Genomic DNA, 16,952 nt, shown 5'->3' with positions numbered 1-16,952 from the left:
TTTTCATGCAATTTAAAAACTTTTGTTGAACCTCACTCTATATTTTTGTTATTATGGTTGAAATAACTTTGAACTCATTTCTGAGGGAGAAATAGACTCTGACTATTGAACTTGTCTTTTCATCTCTAGTGCTTTCTCTAAGGTTTAAATTGTAAAACCCAAAGTCATCCTTCACTTCTTTTCTTTAAATGAAAGCTTGCTTTTCTTTTTGGTGGTCTGCAATAGGTTTTCATAGTTTACAAATATAAGCAGCTGCCTTGATTGTAGGAGTGCCTCTGAGAGACTTTACAGCCTCTCCCAATCACAGTACTTGAAATTGAGTCTCCTTTCATGTAAAGAGACTCTTCCTTTCAAATTTAATTATGTATGATTTCTATGCCTCTTTTCTGTATGTTTGAGATTCTGTTGTTTGCTGATTAGAATACTATACTTTTTCTAGTCTATTGTCACCTCCTGCATCATTGTCAGTGGCTTATGAAATCCATTTATACTGGGGATGTGCTATTCTACTATTTTCTCTTCTTCACTCATGACTGAGTGTCATTATTTCAATTGTCCTTGTGGCACCCAAGTACATCTTAAAGTCTTTCATATTTAGCATTCTAAAATAAATTAGAGAATCCAAAGCTGTTTCTGTTTTAGAGTCTTCGTTTCCATGATGAGCCTTCAAAACATATATTATTCCCTACATCCTTTTGGGTTTGTGTGATGTTTACGGTTTTTCAGTTTATTCTATGGAAGAAATTTTTGTCAGATACTAGCAGGTATCACATACCTTTTATTTTTTCCCATGCAGAACTTATAAATTAGGTTTCAGTATCCTTTCTCTTAATTTTGCTTACCGTTATTGATTCTTTTTTTTTTCTGATTCTTTTTGAGATTCTTTGTTTTGAACTTTCCATGGTTGCAAGAAAGCAGAGGGGTTAAGAGCTCTGGAACCAGACTTCAGAGTTTGGGTGTATATCCTGACTTTGCCACTGGCTAACCTCTCTGGGCCTCATGTGTAAAAAGAAAACAATAATTCCTACCTTCAGTTGGTGTGAGGATTAAATTATTTAATATATATAAGTTGCATAGAGGAGTGTCTGACCCTACATGTGTAGATGCTAGTCATCAAAATGGATTTTTGTTGGTAGGTGTGCCCACACTCTGCGTCTTTCAACTTTCCTAAAGGACCAACTAATAAATGAACTGAGCAGTTGAGACTGATCACAGCTCATTAATCAACATAGACACCTGACATGAGAGCCAGTTGTGTGTGTGTGTGTGTGTGTGTGTGTGTGTGTGTTTTAATGTTTATTTATTTATTTATTTATTTTTTAATTTTTTTTCCCACGTTTTTATTTATTTTTGGGACAGAGAGAGACAGAGCATGAACGGGGGAGGGGCAGAGAGAGAGGGAGACACAGAATCGGAAACAGGCTCCAGGCTCTGAGCCATCAGCCCAGAGCCCGACGCGGGGCTCGAACTCACGGACCGCGAGATCGTGACCTGGCTGAAGTCGGACGCTTAACTGACTGCGCCACCCAGGCGCCCCAATGTTTATTTATTTTTGAGAGAGTCAGAGCACAAGTGGGTGAGGGGCAGAGAAAGTGGGAGATGCAGAATCTGAGGGAGGCTCCAGACTGTCAGCTGTCAGCACAGAGCCCAATGCGGGGCTCAAACTCATGAGCCGTGAAATCACAACCTGAGCCAAAATGAGACACTTATCTGACTGAGCCACCCAGACACCCCCCAGTTATATATTAACACTGCCACATGAAGGCTGCTATTTGCCAAAGTTTATCATAAAAATTTAATTGAATCACTGTAATTATATGAAATGGTAGGAATATATTTTGAGGTCTCGTAAGAGTGTTCCCAGACTAAGGATCTGAACAAGACTATATCTATTAAAAGGAAAAATTCAGTGGTCAATAAACATGTGAAACTGTCTCCACACTTTTCTACTGATCACAATGTGCACATTCAAACAACAAGATGACCACTTCCATAAATTACAGTACTAAAAATGAAAAGTGATGATAATTGATAAATCGAGGAGAAGATGTAGTGAAACACCTTCATGAACTGCTGGTAGAGTGTAAGCATTAAGTGGAAACTTTACTTTTAAACTAGTGTGTGTAAAACAACTTAAAAATGTTCATACTCTCTGGATCAATAATTCAATATCTAGAAACCTACTCTAAAGAAATAATAAAAATTTGGGTATTAATTGCATGGGTGTCCACAGCACTATGTGTAATAATGAAGAATTAAAAACTGACTAATAAGCATTATGGAGCTTATATTGTAAGACTCATGGGGTTTACTAAACATTGTTGTGACCCTCTGATAGATACTTGTTGAGAGAAGAATTTATAATTACATTAAAATGATGTTTACTTAGTAAATTGCTGTGTAATTTGTACTTGCCTTAAGTGAAAACGCTGGACAAAATAAGATGTGATGCAACTGTATTTTTAAATACTTAGGAAAAAGATGAAATATTATTTCTATGTTAATTGTGTTTGCTTTTTTATTTGTAAGATGACAGATTTTTTCCTACTGCATTTAAAATTTTTTATTTATTTATTTTGAGAGAGAGAGAGCGAGAGAGAGAGCGAGCACTATTGGGAGAGAGACAGAGACAGAGGGAGAGAGAGAATCCCAAGCAGGCTCCATGCTGTCAGCACAGAGCCAGACACAGGGCTTGATCTTGGACGCCCAACCGACTGAGCCACCCAGGCACCACTCTAGTGCATTTTAAAAATGCTTTTTTGTATTTGTATATAATCTAAAAAGAGAACACCCCCCCCCAACCATTGTAATTGCATGGAAAGGAGAAGAAATTTGCCACACAGTGACAGAATGTTTGAAATGCAGAAAAGAGCAAGCAGTGAAATTCACAACAGTCTAGTGTTAGTATTAGGGTGAACCAGCCCCCATCTCTTTTTTGCCACTGACAACCAGGATGGTCTGAGACAGGGTACCTCCTTTGCCAGGAGATAGAAAATGCTTTATTACAAAAAAAAAAATTTTTTTTTAATTTTTTTTTCAACGTTTATTTATTTTTGGGACAGAGAGAGACAGAGCATGAACGGGGGAGGGGCAGAGAGAGAGGGAGACACAGAATCGGAAACAGGCTCCAGGCTCTGAGCCATCAGCCCAGAGCCCGACGCGGGTCTCGAACTCACGGACCGCGAGATCGTGACCTGGCTGAAGTCGGACGCTTAACCGACTGCGCCACCCAGGCGCCCCCCCCCAAAAAAAAATTTTTTTAAGAGAGAGAGAGTGCAAGTGGGGAAGAGGGGCAGAGGGGGAGAGAGAGAGAGAGAGAGAGAGAGATTGGGAGAGAGAATCTTTTTTTTTTTTTTTTTTTTAAATTTTTTTTTCAACGTTTTTTATTTATTTTTGGGACAGAGAGAGACAGAGCATGAACGGGGGAGGGGCAGAGAGAGAGGGAGACACAGAATCGGAAACAGGCTCCAGGCTCCGAGCCATCAGTCCAGAGCCTGACGCGGGGCTCGAACTCACGGAACGCGAGATCGTGACCTGGCTGAAGTCGGACGCTTAACCGACTGCGCCACCCAGGCGCCCCTGGGAGAGAGAATCTTAAGCAGGCTCCATGTTCAGTGCAGAGCCCAACGCTAGGCTTTATCCCACAACCCTGGGATCATGACCTAAGCCAAAATCAAGAGTCAGACATTCAACGGACTGAGCCACCCAGGAACCTAATAAAATGCTTTTAAAAGGGGCACCTGGGTGGCTTAAAAAGTGGCATCAGACTCTTGATCTTCATCTCAGTCTCATGTTCACATCTCACTTTGGGCTCCCCGCACTAGGCATGGAGCCTACTTAGAAAAAAAAAAGTTTTAAAAAGCAGGTACTGCTGCTATGTAAAAGGTAGGACTATAAAGTTATTACAGTTGAATACCTAAAATTTTTTTTTTAATTTTTTAATGTTTGTTTATTTTTGAGAGAGAGAGAGAGACAGAGCATGAGCAAGGGAGGGGCTGAGAGAGAGGGATACACAGAATCAGAAACAGGCTCCAGGCTCTGAGCCATCAGCACAGAGCCTGACGCGGAGCTCAAACTCATGAACTGTGAAATCATGACCTGAGCCGAAGTCAGACGCTTAACAGATTGAACCACCCAGGTGCCCCTGAATACCTAAAATATTTTAATGGCAGCGTAAATAAAGGATTTTATTTTGATTGTTTTCTGTGATAATTAAAATGAACAAAGTGGAAAACTTCCCAAGCTTGATTGGGAATGAATGAATGAAATATCAGAATGATAGACTTCCCACCTGTGTGACAGGCATCTGAGCCTAGGGCAAAGACTTTATCCAACAGTTCTCTTAAATAGTGGTAATAGATAACAGATCATAGAAACCAGAGAGCTAATTGTAACTTCTGGGTTATGATGGGGTATTTTAACTACTATTTGCATCTGTCACCGTTTGATACATTAAATAGGGCAAAATCACCAGCGGCAACAACTTCTAATGAAGGAACCTGTCAACAACAATTAATTCTAATAAGAAAACAGTTATTTAGAGAGCAGTACTTTTCATAAATCAAGTTGGTTTTCTACCATGTTTTTTAAGCATAATGATTATTTTCTAGAGGATAAAAAGGAAGTTTTTCCTTCCTTGAGAGGTTATGTGCCATGATTAGATCAGAAAGATGTCATAGTGAAACCTTTAATAAGCCTTGCTGCCTCCTTTCAGTCCAGAGTTATATCTGTAGCTTCCATATGGGGCAGGGATTTCCATCCTCACCAATTGTGAATGATGCCCCAGGGAGGCATTATGGAAAAGACCACGTTCTTTTGGGGTTTTTCACTGCTGTGGCCAAAGGATTCTCTCCAGTTACCCACCCAGATGGAATTTGTGGCAGCTTAGCAGCCTGGACACTGACATGATAAAAAAGTGTAAAATACTGAATTTCTATGTGTCTATGTGGTTTTAGCTTTGATCTTCATTTTCAGTTATACAATTAATCATGTCCACGTCTCTCTGAGCCTGGTGCTCCAGGAGCAGATACTTTTCCCATTATTTTAGTTCTAAATACTTTCTCTAACTTAAAAGGAATCCATGGTATGAAACTTTAGCTTAGAAAAATCGATATTCACTTTGTCAACAAAGTAGTATGTTGAATAACTGAGTTACTGTTTTCTGATACTGCAGGAGTTTGACCAAGACGAGGATTGCAGTCATTCCATATTGCTTAGTGAAGGAGGGGATCCAAGTGGTGATGGACAAGATTGGCAACCCAGGACAGAAGGTATCTGGCTTCTGTCCTTGATGCGTTCACAAAGTTAACATTGATTATTTGGATTCCTGCCACCACCCCAATTTCAGTAGTGCTTGGTGCCGAACCTTGAAAACAGCACAAGGGAAAGAGGACCCACTCATCATCCTATCCTTTGGTTCTTATCTCAATCAGCACATCTTGGCAACTTGCTGGCCCAAATGGCTATCTCTCTTATGTGTCTCTCTTGATTCCACCCTGCTCCAGCTCAGCCAGCCATTCTCTGCCTCTTTCCTTTTTCTCTGACAACATCTTTCCCTCCGTTTATTGCCTCTCAGAATCTTCTATCAGCTCCACGGATCTGTTCTCTTCCAGAATCAAGCATTTCTCCATCAGCTGTTATCCCAAAGCTCCTTTCTTCAGGGAAAGATGGGAGACTGAACAAGGCACTAAAGCCCCAAGTCTCAGTCCTTTATTCTATGAGTATATAAGTCTGGAATTTTTCCAGGACAACACCCATTCCAAATATGTTATCCTGTCATATCCTTAAGAGCCTTTGCATTTAACAGACCACAAGGTATTTGCAGATTCTCCCCTCAGAAAATAGTCTCGACAGCAATCACAATGATCTGTCATCTACTCACCTATAAACTTCTTTTTATTCATTTAAAAAAATTGTTTAAAATATTTGTTTTTGAGAGAGAGATAGAGAGACCGTGAGTGGGGAGTGTCAGAAAGAGAGGGAGACACAGAATCTGAAGCAGGCTCCGGGTTCTGAGCTGCTACAAACTGCAAGATCATGACCTGAGCCAAAGTTGGATGCTTAACCGACTGAGCCACCCAGGCGTCCCTAAACTTCATAAATTAAATGTTTATTAGCACTGTTCCAATTTCTCTCTGGCAGTTTTCTGACTTCCATTTCTAAACCCCGGGGAGGTTGTCCTCTCGGATGTCTTTTCTTCCGCAACCCTGTCAACCTCCCCGAACACTGCTTTGCTGTCCGAGCCACTGTCTCCTTTGTCGCCTTATGTGATGCTGCCCTCTCCTGGGGAGTTCCTGCCTCTCTCAAACTCACTTGGAATCTCCTTTCTCCAGGCCGAGAGCAGAGAATAATTTAGTAACATTTGAAATAATTAACACCACGAAACCTGAAACATCTAATTAAAATTTAAAAATCCTGGCCTCCTTCCAAACACTCCTCGTGGTCTGACTTTGACTTTCAGACTTTTCAGAGCAGAGTTCTAGGAACAGTTGTGTCCGAAGCACCTTCCAAGAGGTTAAATAATTTCTTTATTCTACTCAGTTCGGAGATGACTTGCTGTTAATTCTTTTTACATGATTTATAATGTTTTATAAGGTATAGGAGCCATAGCATTTATGTAGCATCTCCACTAAGCTCTTGCCTAAAATTTGAGCTTTAATAACTTGGGATACAAACTGGAAAGAAACAATTATGTGTCTGTTTAATTTTCTTCTCATAGTTCATAGACTTTATTAGTTATTCTTAAGTCACAAGTGTGAAATAAAAACATCTGGGGCACTATTGTGCACTGTATTCATCTTAAGTATCAATAAATCTCTTTAAACCCCATTTACACGTTTCTAACGTACTTGAAGTTGTTAATGTTTAAATGCTTGCACACTTTATAAAAACTTCATGTATATGCCATATGAGTATCTATTCTGTTGCAGACATACACATTTGTTTAATTTATCTCTGTTCACTGTATTCTATTCAAAAGGGAGCATCAATAAGATATATATAATGTTTGGATCACACCCACGGACTTTAACAACTAAGTATTCCTGCTGTACGCATTGGCTTAATTATAGGCTTTTATAGATGATAATTTGTAAAATACAATTTATGGCCCCCTAAAAATCCTTCATCCTTTCCCTTAGTATAAAAATCTTCTAGCACTCCTCACTCAGCTGTTTTCCTAGAACGATGATCAGATGCAAACGTTGTAGACTGCATTGAGCATGTAAAGTTACTCTTTTCATAAATGGATAAGAACCTATATACTAAAATTACTGGGCTTAAAAGAATTTTTTAACGCAGTGCGTATCCATCAGGATTCTTAACTGCAGATAACAGAATTTACTCTGGTTGAGTTAGCAATGAAGAAGGTTTTAAAAGATAATAGAGGAGGGCCTGGGTGGTTTAGTCAGTTAAGCGGCCAACTTCGGCTCACGTCATGATCTCGCAGTTCATGGGGTTGAGCCCGACATTGAGCTTTGTGCTGACAGCTTAGAGCCTGGAGCCTGCTTCAGAATCTGTGTCTCCCTCTCTTTCTGCCCCTCCCCTACTCATGCTCTGTCTCTGTCTCACTCTCAAAAATAAATAAATGTTTAAAAAACCTGTGTCGAGAGTCACTATTTAGGAAATTATAAAAATGTGGAGAGGGTATTTAAAAATATTTTAAACACAACAAGCAGAAAACACAGGAGAGTAAGACTCTTCTGGAGGCAATAACTTTTCTTCGTTGAATGAATTAGACTGGGATAATTTTCAGTTTTCGTTTTAATAATGGCTTAACATTAACAAATTAATGATCGTTTTCCCACTTTGAATATCATTTTCACCTCTTCTGTGAAATTGTTTCTGGCTATATTTAAATGCTGCCTCTTAGTTTCTTTCTACTGTTATATTTTCTGATGGGGTTACTTTACCTCTTCTTATGTGGAAAGATGCACTCAAGAACAAGTGTTTTATTTTTACATGTGACAATGCATCATCTTTCCGGTGGTTCTGGAACCTGGTAGGTTCAGAGGCTCCCATGACCATTCACGCTCAATGAAGAGACAAAATGGAGAACATTTGTATGTTCCCAGGTGACTTCAGAGTCCATACATTCTATAACCTTTTTGCCCTCCATTTATGACCCAACGATTAGGATGAGGCCATTAGCTTTTTTTTTTTAATTTTTTTTTTTTTTAATTTTAGAAGGAGAGAGCACGACCAGGGAAGAGGGATAGAGAGAGAGAAAGAGTCTTAAGAAGGCTCCATGCTCACTTCAGAGCCTAACACAGGGCTTGATCCCACGACCCTGAGATCATGACCTGAGCCAAAATCAAGAGTTGGATGCTCAACTGACTGAGACACCCAGGCACCCCTAGGATGGGGCCATTAACTTTGAACAATTTCCTCAAGGGCAGGTATTTCTTATACTTGCTTATTGTATCTTTTGTTCCTTGGTTTGAAAAAGAAATCAACCAATTAACAAACTATTGAACACATTAAATTTGCTTAAAAACATTCTAGGTTTATTAGTTCTCAATAATTGTAAAAGTACAGTCATTTTTAAGAATGTGTTCACATGAATATGCTGCACACAGTTTTCCAACTTTCACAGCAAAGTACTAACTGCAGCTAGCCTTTGTATAGACTATCCTTTTCACTGACAGTTTAGTTATTAGGAATGTATGCTGTATATTTTTCTTACTTTAACATGTCAGCTAGGATTTTGCACTTGAAGATGGCTACAAAAATATTATAAAAGACATCCATCTTCCTTTCAAATATGAGAGCAGCCTTGATGATGTCACACAACCTCATGGTTATCAGTTTCTATGTCTATAAAATGAAGGGCTTGGATCAGATGATCTCTAAGTTCTTTCCAGCTCTGTAATTCCAAACATCTTATTTTGTGTCGCTGAATAGCGTGGTGGTAGCATCTTTGAAAACATTTTAAAAATATATTGGCCATTCCAAGGAAACCTCATCTTTGGAGATGTGATCCCTGCTATTTTATAATAGCAGAGAACATCCGATCATGTTGTCATATTTGAGAAACATCAAGAAAACCAAAGCTAGATTATTTAGTAACTTTCCCAAGATCACCCATAAAAAGCAGAGGAGGGATGTAGATCCAGATCTGTCTGATTCGTACCCTTTTATCTTCTCTGCTCTACTTCTTCCCTAGCATGCCATCAGTGGGGCTATTTAAAACCATAGCCCCCTAGACATAGGGAGATGCCCTAAATGGCCTTCAGAAATACATAGACAGGACTGAACACTGGGACAAGCACTGGGTTGTTTGGAAAGCATACACCTCTGTGTTCCCACAACACCATTTGTACACTTCTATCACAATGTTTACATTGAAATGCTCTTTGCTTTCTTATTTATTGTCTTTACTAAGGTCACAGTAGCACCTTGTTTATTTCTGTATCTTCAGCACAAAGAGTTGGGCTTGGCATATACTTAATAAAAGTTTGTTGAATGGAAAAACATGAATAGATGAACAAATCTTAAAAGTGGCATGGTTCCCACTAGTTTTTTTTAATGTAAATTTAGCATGTTATATTATAAGCAAGCATTGATGCTACAAGCTGGAACCGTCTGGCTTAAGGGTTATAGTGGGAATCATTCCATGGAATCAGAAAGGAGTTGACCAAAATTCATATAACAAGCAAGTTCCCATGGGGCAACATAAATGATTTCATTTAAATCTCACAATGGTCCTGTGAAGTAGGTGTCATTAGTTACACTTTACAGGAGGGCCTGTTTTCTCCATCTAAGGAGAAAACATTGCTCACCATAAAACTTTATTTTATATCTGGAAAGTTTTGTTACATATTTTTTTTTGCTCTTTTTTTTTTTTTTAATTTTTTTTCAACGTTTTTATTTATTTATGGGACAGACAGAGACAGAGCATGAATGGGGCAGGGGCAGAGAGAGAGAGGGAGACACAGCATCGGAAACAGGCTCCAGGCTCCGAGCCATCAGCCCAGAGCCTGACGCGGGGCTCGAACTCACGGACCATGAGATCGTGACCTGGCTGAAGTCGGACGCTTAACCGACTGCGCCACCCAGGCGCCCCATTTTTTTGCTCTTTAAGCAAGCATTGATTCAGGACCCATCATATGCTAGATAGGAAAAATATAAAGATGGCTGAAACTCAGTCCCTGGTTAATGTTCCTGTAATTTTTTAAAGTTTTTACTTAAATTCCAGTTAGTTAACATACAAATAATATTAGTTCCAGGTGTGCAATATAGTGATTCAAATTCTATACATTACTCAATGCTCATCATGATAAGTGTGCTCTTAATCCATTTCACCTATTTCACCCATCCTTCCACCCACCTTCCCTCTGGTAACCATCAGTTTGTTCTCTATACTTAAGAGTCTGTTTCTTTGTTTTCCTCTCTCTCTCTCTCTCTCTCTCTCTCTCTCTCTCTCTCTCTCTTTTTTTCCCTTTGTTCATTTGTTTTGTTTCTTAAGTTCCACATATGAGTGAAATCATATAGTATTTGCTTTCTCTGATTCATTTAACATTATTCTCTCTAGACCCATCCATGTCATCGCAAATGGCACGATTTCATTTTTTTTAATTAAAAATTTTTTAATGTTTATTTATTTTTGAGAGAGAGAGCATGCACAAAAGCAGGGGAGGGGCAGAGAGAGAGGGAGACACAGAATCTGAAGTAGGCTCCAGGCTCCAAGCTGTCAGCACAGAGCTTGATGTGGGGCTCAAACCCACAGACCATGGTATCATGACCTGAGCCGAAGTCAGACACCCAACCAAGCCATCCAGGTGCCCCTAGATTTCATTTTTTATGGCTAATATTCCATTGTATATATATAAATACCACATCTTTTTTTTAAGTATAAAAATATGGTCAGTGTTTATTTTTCTCCATCAGACATAAATTTAGGATTTGTTAACAAATTCTTCACAACAGAAATTAATTACTGATCAACAACATCTACAGAGCCGAATAAAGCAATGTCACCTGATTAATGTGTCTGCCCTGTATCCACAGAATATAGTATTTAAAATAAAATTGTTAGACAAAATGGTTAAACAAAAAGGCATTGACAGAACATATATTGTACTTTTTTTGAGTCATCAGTCTTAAGTCTCTGACATTGCTACTTGCATTTTATAGCACATTGATTCAATTCCAATAACATTCCCCTAAGACTAGTTAATGGCCTAAAAATTATTCTTAATTTGTAAAGTTACAATACATTTTAGTAATTTATACCCCACATCTTCTTTATCCATTCATCAGTTGATGGACACTCGATCTGTTTCCATAATTCAGCTATTGTAGATAATGTTGCTATAAACATCGGGGTGCATGTATACCCTTGAATTAGTATTTTCAGTGAAACCAGGAGCTGGTTCTTTGAGGATATCAATAAAATTGATAAACCTCTGGCCAGACTTATCAAACAGAAAAGGGAAAGCACAAATGAGAGAGGAGAAATAAAACAAACACCACAGAAATACAAACAGTTATAAGAGAATATTATGAAAAACTATATGCCAACAAATTGGACACCTGGAAGAAATGGATACATTCCTAGAAACATATAACCTCCTAAAACTGAAGCAGGAAGAAATAGAAAACTTGAACAGACTGATAACCAGCAACAAAATTGAATCAGTAATCAAAAACTCCCAACAAATCAGAGTAGGACCAGATGGCTTCATAGGTTTGAATTCTGTCAAACATTTAAAGAAGAGTTAATATCTGTTCTTCTCAAGCTATTCTAAAAAATGGAAAAGGAAGGAAAACTTTTAAATTCATTCTGTGAGGCCAGCATTACTCTGATACCAATCTGTAATTATTTTTATTGTTATTATTATTTTTTAGTTTCAGGTATACAATATACTGATTCAACAATTCTATATATTACTCAGTGTTTATCATGATGAGTGTACACTTAATCCCGATCACCTATTTCACTCACCCTCCCCACCCCACCCCCTCTGGTAACCATCAGTTTGAATAACTATAGTTAAAAGTCTGTTTTTTTGGTTTGTGTCTTTTTCCCTCTGTTCATTTTTTTCCCTTAAATTCCACATGTGAGTGAAATCATATGGTATTTGTCTTTCTCAGACTCACTTTGCATTATTCTCTCTAGATTCATCCATGTTGTTGCAAATGGGAAGATGTCATTCTTTTTTATGGCCGAGTTTCATTGTGTATATATACCACATCTTCTTTATCCATTCATCTATCAATGGACACATAGGTTGCTTCCATAATTTGGCTATGATAAATAATGCTGCAATAAACATAGGGGTGCATATGTTTTTTTGAATTAGTGTTTTTGTAGTCTTTGGGTAAATATGCAGTAGTGTGATTATTGGATTGTAGGGTAGTTCTATTTTTAATTTTTTTGAGGAACCTCTGTACTGTTTTTCACAGAGGCTGCACCACTTTGCATTCCCACCAACAGTGCAGGAGGGTTCATTTCCTTTACATCCTCCCTAACACTTGTTGTTCCATGGGTTTTTGGCTTGTGACCATTGTGACGGGTGTGAGGTGATATCTCATTGTGGTTTTGATTTGCCTTTGCCTCATGATCAGTGAGGTTGAGCATCTCTTCATGTGTCTGTTAGCCATTTGTATTTCTTCTTTGGAGAAATGTCTACTCATGTCTTCTGTCATTTTTTTTTTTAATGTCAATTCTTTTTTTTTTTTTTAATTTTTTTTAATGTTTATTTATTTTTGAGACAGAGAGAGACAGAGCATGAACGGGGGAGGGTCAGAGAGAGAGGGAGATACAGAATCTGAAACAGGCTCCAGGCTCTGAGCCATCAGCACAGAGCCTGACTCGGGGCTTGAACTCACGAACTGCGAGATCATGACCTGAGCTGAAGTCGGATGCTTAACCGACTGAGCCACCCAGGCGCCCCAACTCTTCTGTCATTTTTTAATTGGATTATTTGCTTTTAGATGTTGAGTTTTATAAGTTCTTTATATATTTTGGATACTAACCTTTTATCAGATATGTCATTTGCACATATCTTTGCCTATTCTCTAGCTTGTCTTTTAGTTTTGTTGTTTCCTTTGCTTGTCAGAAGCTTTTTGTTTTGGTGCAGTCTCAATAGTTTGTTTTTGTTTCCTTTGCCTCAGGAGACATGTAGAAAAATGTTGTTACAGCTGATGTCAGAGAAATTACTGCCTGTGCTCTCTTCTAGGATTTTTATGTTTTCAGGTTTCACATTTAGGTCCTTAATCCATGTTGAGCTCATTTTTGTGTATGGTGTAAGAAAGTGGTCCAGGTTCATTCTTTTGCATGTAGCTGTCCAGTTTTCCCAACACATCCCAGTTGAAGAGACTGTCTTTTTCCCATTGCATATTCTTGCCTCCTTTGTCATAGATTAGTTGACTGTATAATTGTGGGTTATTTATGGGCTCTCTATTCTATTCCACATTCTGTAATTATTAAAAATAGATTAGCTAACTAACCAGGAATAAAATACTTAGTTCCCAGTTGCCACTGGAATTCATTACTTTCTTATTTTTTATTATTGTCATGTGTTTCTATAGGTTTTGAGATTATTGTTACTTTTCCAGGAGACGTCAGTTATCCCCAAGAAATAAGCCAAGAAGATTTACAAGAAAACAAGTAAGGAATATACTTTGAAAGGTTAGATTGAAATTTAAGTATGAAGTGATACTTGTGTGATAACCTACATTTTTAGTAATTCCCCTCCCAAAAAACACTCTCAAGCAGAGGTTGTAATAAATATTATTGTGGCAGGAGCCAGATAATACCAGTTTTAGGTTTTGTGGACCATATTGTTTCTGTTGCAATGAGGCAACCCTCTGTAGCTTGAATGTCATCATGGACAATATGAAAACAAAGGAGTATGGTCCAATAAAACTACAAAGACAGACTGAAGACTAGATTTTGGACACCTGTTGGGATGAGCACTCGGTGTTATATGGAAACCAATTTGACAATAAATTTCATTAAAAAAAAAAAAAAGATTTTGCCCAGGGGTCATAGTTTGCTGACCCTGAGGCAGTGCCACTTAAAATGTGATTCTGTGGTCCTCCTGTTACCAGTCCATGATGAAGTCAGGATAGAACTTGAAAATGTAAACATTTAAAGAGTTGTATTACAGTTTGACAAAGTAATCTTAGATTTACTGATCTGATAATGAAAAACTTGGGGTTTATTTTCATGTTTTTTATTTTTGATTTATTCTTATAGTAATTCACTTTTATTACAGAAGTTTCACAACAGTTTCATTCCACAATGGACTGGAAAATTTTAAAACTGGTCCTTTACCAAAGATAGTTTGAGAAGTATTGAGCTGGTTAAAGCATTTGGAGAAGTAAAAGAGTGCATCATCTATGCCTGCACTTTGCCCACCTGATTTCTCTAAGGAAATAGGGGCTGGGGAAACTAAAGTGTAGAGTGCAGAAGGCAGACGAGGTGAGGAGTGAATAGGAGGGTGGAGAGGTCTTGTCCTTTGAAGAATACAGCTCTTCCACTCAGCAGCATCATTTGGAAATAGTTCTCTGAGCTTTCTGGTGATCTCAGTCTAAACTGAGAAGTGGAGATCCAGAAGATACAGGGAATGAGTTTTGAATGAAACCATGTTCTCCTCCCTTTTAGTCAGATAACCCCAGTGAATCAAGAAAGGGCACAAGCACGTTCTGTTTCTCTTCCAAATGAAATTCACATGGTGGACTTCCGGACAAAGACTCTGACCATGGGTCAGAAGAAGGAGGAAAGTTCCAAGGAGCTCTGTGATGCAAATGTGGGCTTTTTGTTGCCAAGACCTTGCTTAGAACCAAACATCTCCACATCTGTAGCCAGAGAAGATGTTCCTCACTTTCTGAAGGAGCAGCAAAGAAAATCTGAAGGTGAGTTCATTTAATTAGAGTGATTTCTCTATCCTTTTGTCGATAAATTATCTATCTATCTATCTATCTATCTATCTATCTATCTATATCTATCTCTATCTATCTATCTATCTATCTGTCTATCTATCTATCTATCTATCATCTTTCTTTTTCTTCAGTGTTTGAAAAATCTTTACCACAAACTCCCATTTGGTTGATGTTTACCTGTGGGAATCTTGGGGCCTTACATGGAGGATGCTTTCCTCCAGGATTTGAGTTGGCCACTCTCTCTAGCCCAAGACTTGTTTACTAGCTAGCACATTCCTCTTAGGGCAATGCTGTCTTTGATATTTGCTTACTACTGTCCTAAACCAATTGGTCTAAGCCTCTGGGGACAAACCTGTAATCCAACAAGTTGCATTTTTTGGCTTATTGCAATAAGAGAGATCTCACAGCAGAGAAACTGTATGGGTAAGGTATTTAGTTTGGTGCAGTTCCAGTAGCTTCCTGAGAAAAGGCACATGAAGTATATTAATGATAGTTTTTCGTCGTCTCTTTTTTTCTGAACTCTTTTCTTTCCATTTGTTTTGTTCTCTGTATTTTCACATTAGAGACTTTTCTCACATATCCACTGTTCCATGGCCATCTATTTGTGTTTCTTGGCAGTACTAAAAAGTGCTGTGGGCTCCAGGTAAATTGCATAGAGAGACCTAGATGGTGGAGTGAGGGAGTCCCTAAGTGTCAGTGTGCATAGACAGATTTTTCTCTTGGCCAGTTTTCCCTAGACAGGGATAACCCAAGCCCCTGACTGTGGGTTGAAAGGCTGGGACTCACCTATCAATGTGCAGACTTCCCCTTCATCCTTTTATTGTCACTCCAGCACCCTGTTGCTACTCTCAGCTATACCTAGCTACTTAGCATCTTTGTTCCAAACTCTCTGGAAAGTAAACTTCCAGCCAGTTGCCAGGAATGGAGAAGAGCAACTCCGGATTCATGGGGCAGGACAGGGAATGGCGAAACTACTTCTTCCACAGATTCACAAGCAACCCCTTGTTCCAGTCTTACCTTCATCCTTACCTTCAGAGGTACCTGGTATCGTCAATTCCTGCTCCTTTCTGGAGTTCTTACTTCTTGTTGAGTTCTCCCCCTGCAGGCACTGAGCAGAACAGAGAAAGCTGACAACTAATCAATTATTATTCATCCATAAAATTTTCACTGTCCAGAATATTTTGACTTTGCTCATCTGTTGTCTTATCCTCTGGGCTTTTAATTTCCCTTTTAATTTACTCTTTTTTACTTTCCTTTACTATCATTTTAGTGAGGTTTATGAAATGGAGAAAAACTGGTACATTTGATCTTTTAACTGGAATTTCATACACATTGTAAAAGGCTTTCAACATGTATTGCCAAATTACCTGTAAGCCAGACCTCACTTCTACATTCTCACCAGAAATGTTTGCGTTTCTTTCTACCTCATGTCATTTCTTACCAACACTGGATAATATTTATCCAAATATTTATAATACTTGAAAGGTTTTTTTTCTTTTTTAAATCAGTTTATACATATGCACACAATTATACATTATACTCAGTTGTATTTCTTCTTTTATCAAGTTTATTTAGTTTGAGAGAGAGAGAGAAAAAGCACGAGTGGGGAGGGGCAGAGAGAGAGGGAGAGAGAATCCCAAGCAGGCTCTGCGTTGTCAGTGTGGGCTTGAACTGACCAACCGTGAGATCACAACCTGAGCTGAAGCTGGATGCTTAACTGATTGAGCCACCCAGGCGCCCATTCATTTGAATTTCTGGTATTAACTTGTGGCATCTTTTCAACAGGGAAACCTCAGCCTCTAGAATATGACCTCTTAGAGTGCAAAGATTTTGTCTTTGTTGTTCACAACCATATTCCCATCTTCTGGACAGTATCAGTCACTCATTAGGCACTCAATTACTATTTGTTGATTAAATGCATAAAGAATTGGGGGGAGGTGCCTTTGGTAGCTGTGGCTAAGGGGAACGCTTGAACCCCTCCTATTGGTATCCTCTTCTTAGTTACCATTTTTCATCTGTGAATATCTTCTTTACCTGTGCTACATCTTAGAGAGGTCTGTTTC

General features: G+C 38.6%; 1 protein-coding gene across 3 annotated transcripts in view; it reads left to right on the top strand.

Moving 5' to 3' along the window:
* The window catches only part of MAP3K19 (mitogen-activated protein kinase kinase kinase 19), a 75,129-nt gene that overhangs the window by 42,351 nt on the left and 15,826 nt on the right, over positions 1-16,952 (top strand). For all 3 annotated transcript variants that reach the window (XM_025935176.2, XM_086715192.1, XM_086715193.1), the window contains exons 9-11: positions 5,174-5,270; positions 13,534-13,612; positions 14,612-14,862. In XM_025935176.2, coding sequence (XP_025790961.2) covers positions 5,174-5,270; positions 13,534-13,612; positions 14,612-14,862 — 427 coding nt within the window. The remainder of the gene's footprint in view (positions 1-5,173; positions 5,271-13,533; positions 13,613-14,611; positions 14,863-16,952) is intronic.

The sequence above is a fragment of the Puma concolor genome, chromosome C1 (assembly GCF_028749965.1).
Source record: "Puma concolor isolate L17-30 chromosome C1, mPumCon1.1.hap2, whole genome shotgun sequence".
In the NCBI taxonomy this organism is placed as follows: domain Eukaryota; kingdom Metazoa; phylum Chordata; class Mammalia; order Carnivora; family Felidae; genus Puma; species Puma concolor.
This window is presented reverse-complemented; position numbering and strand designations above follow the sequence as displayed.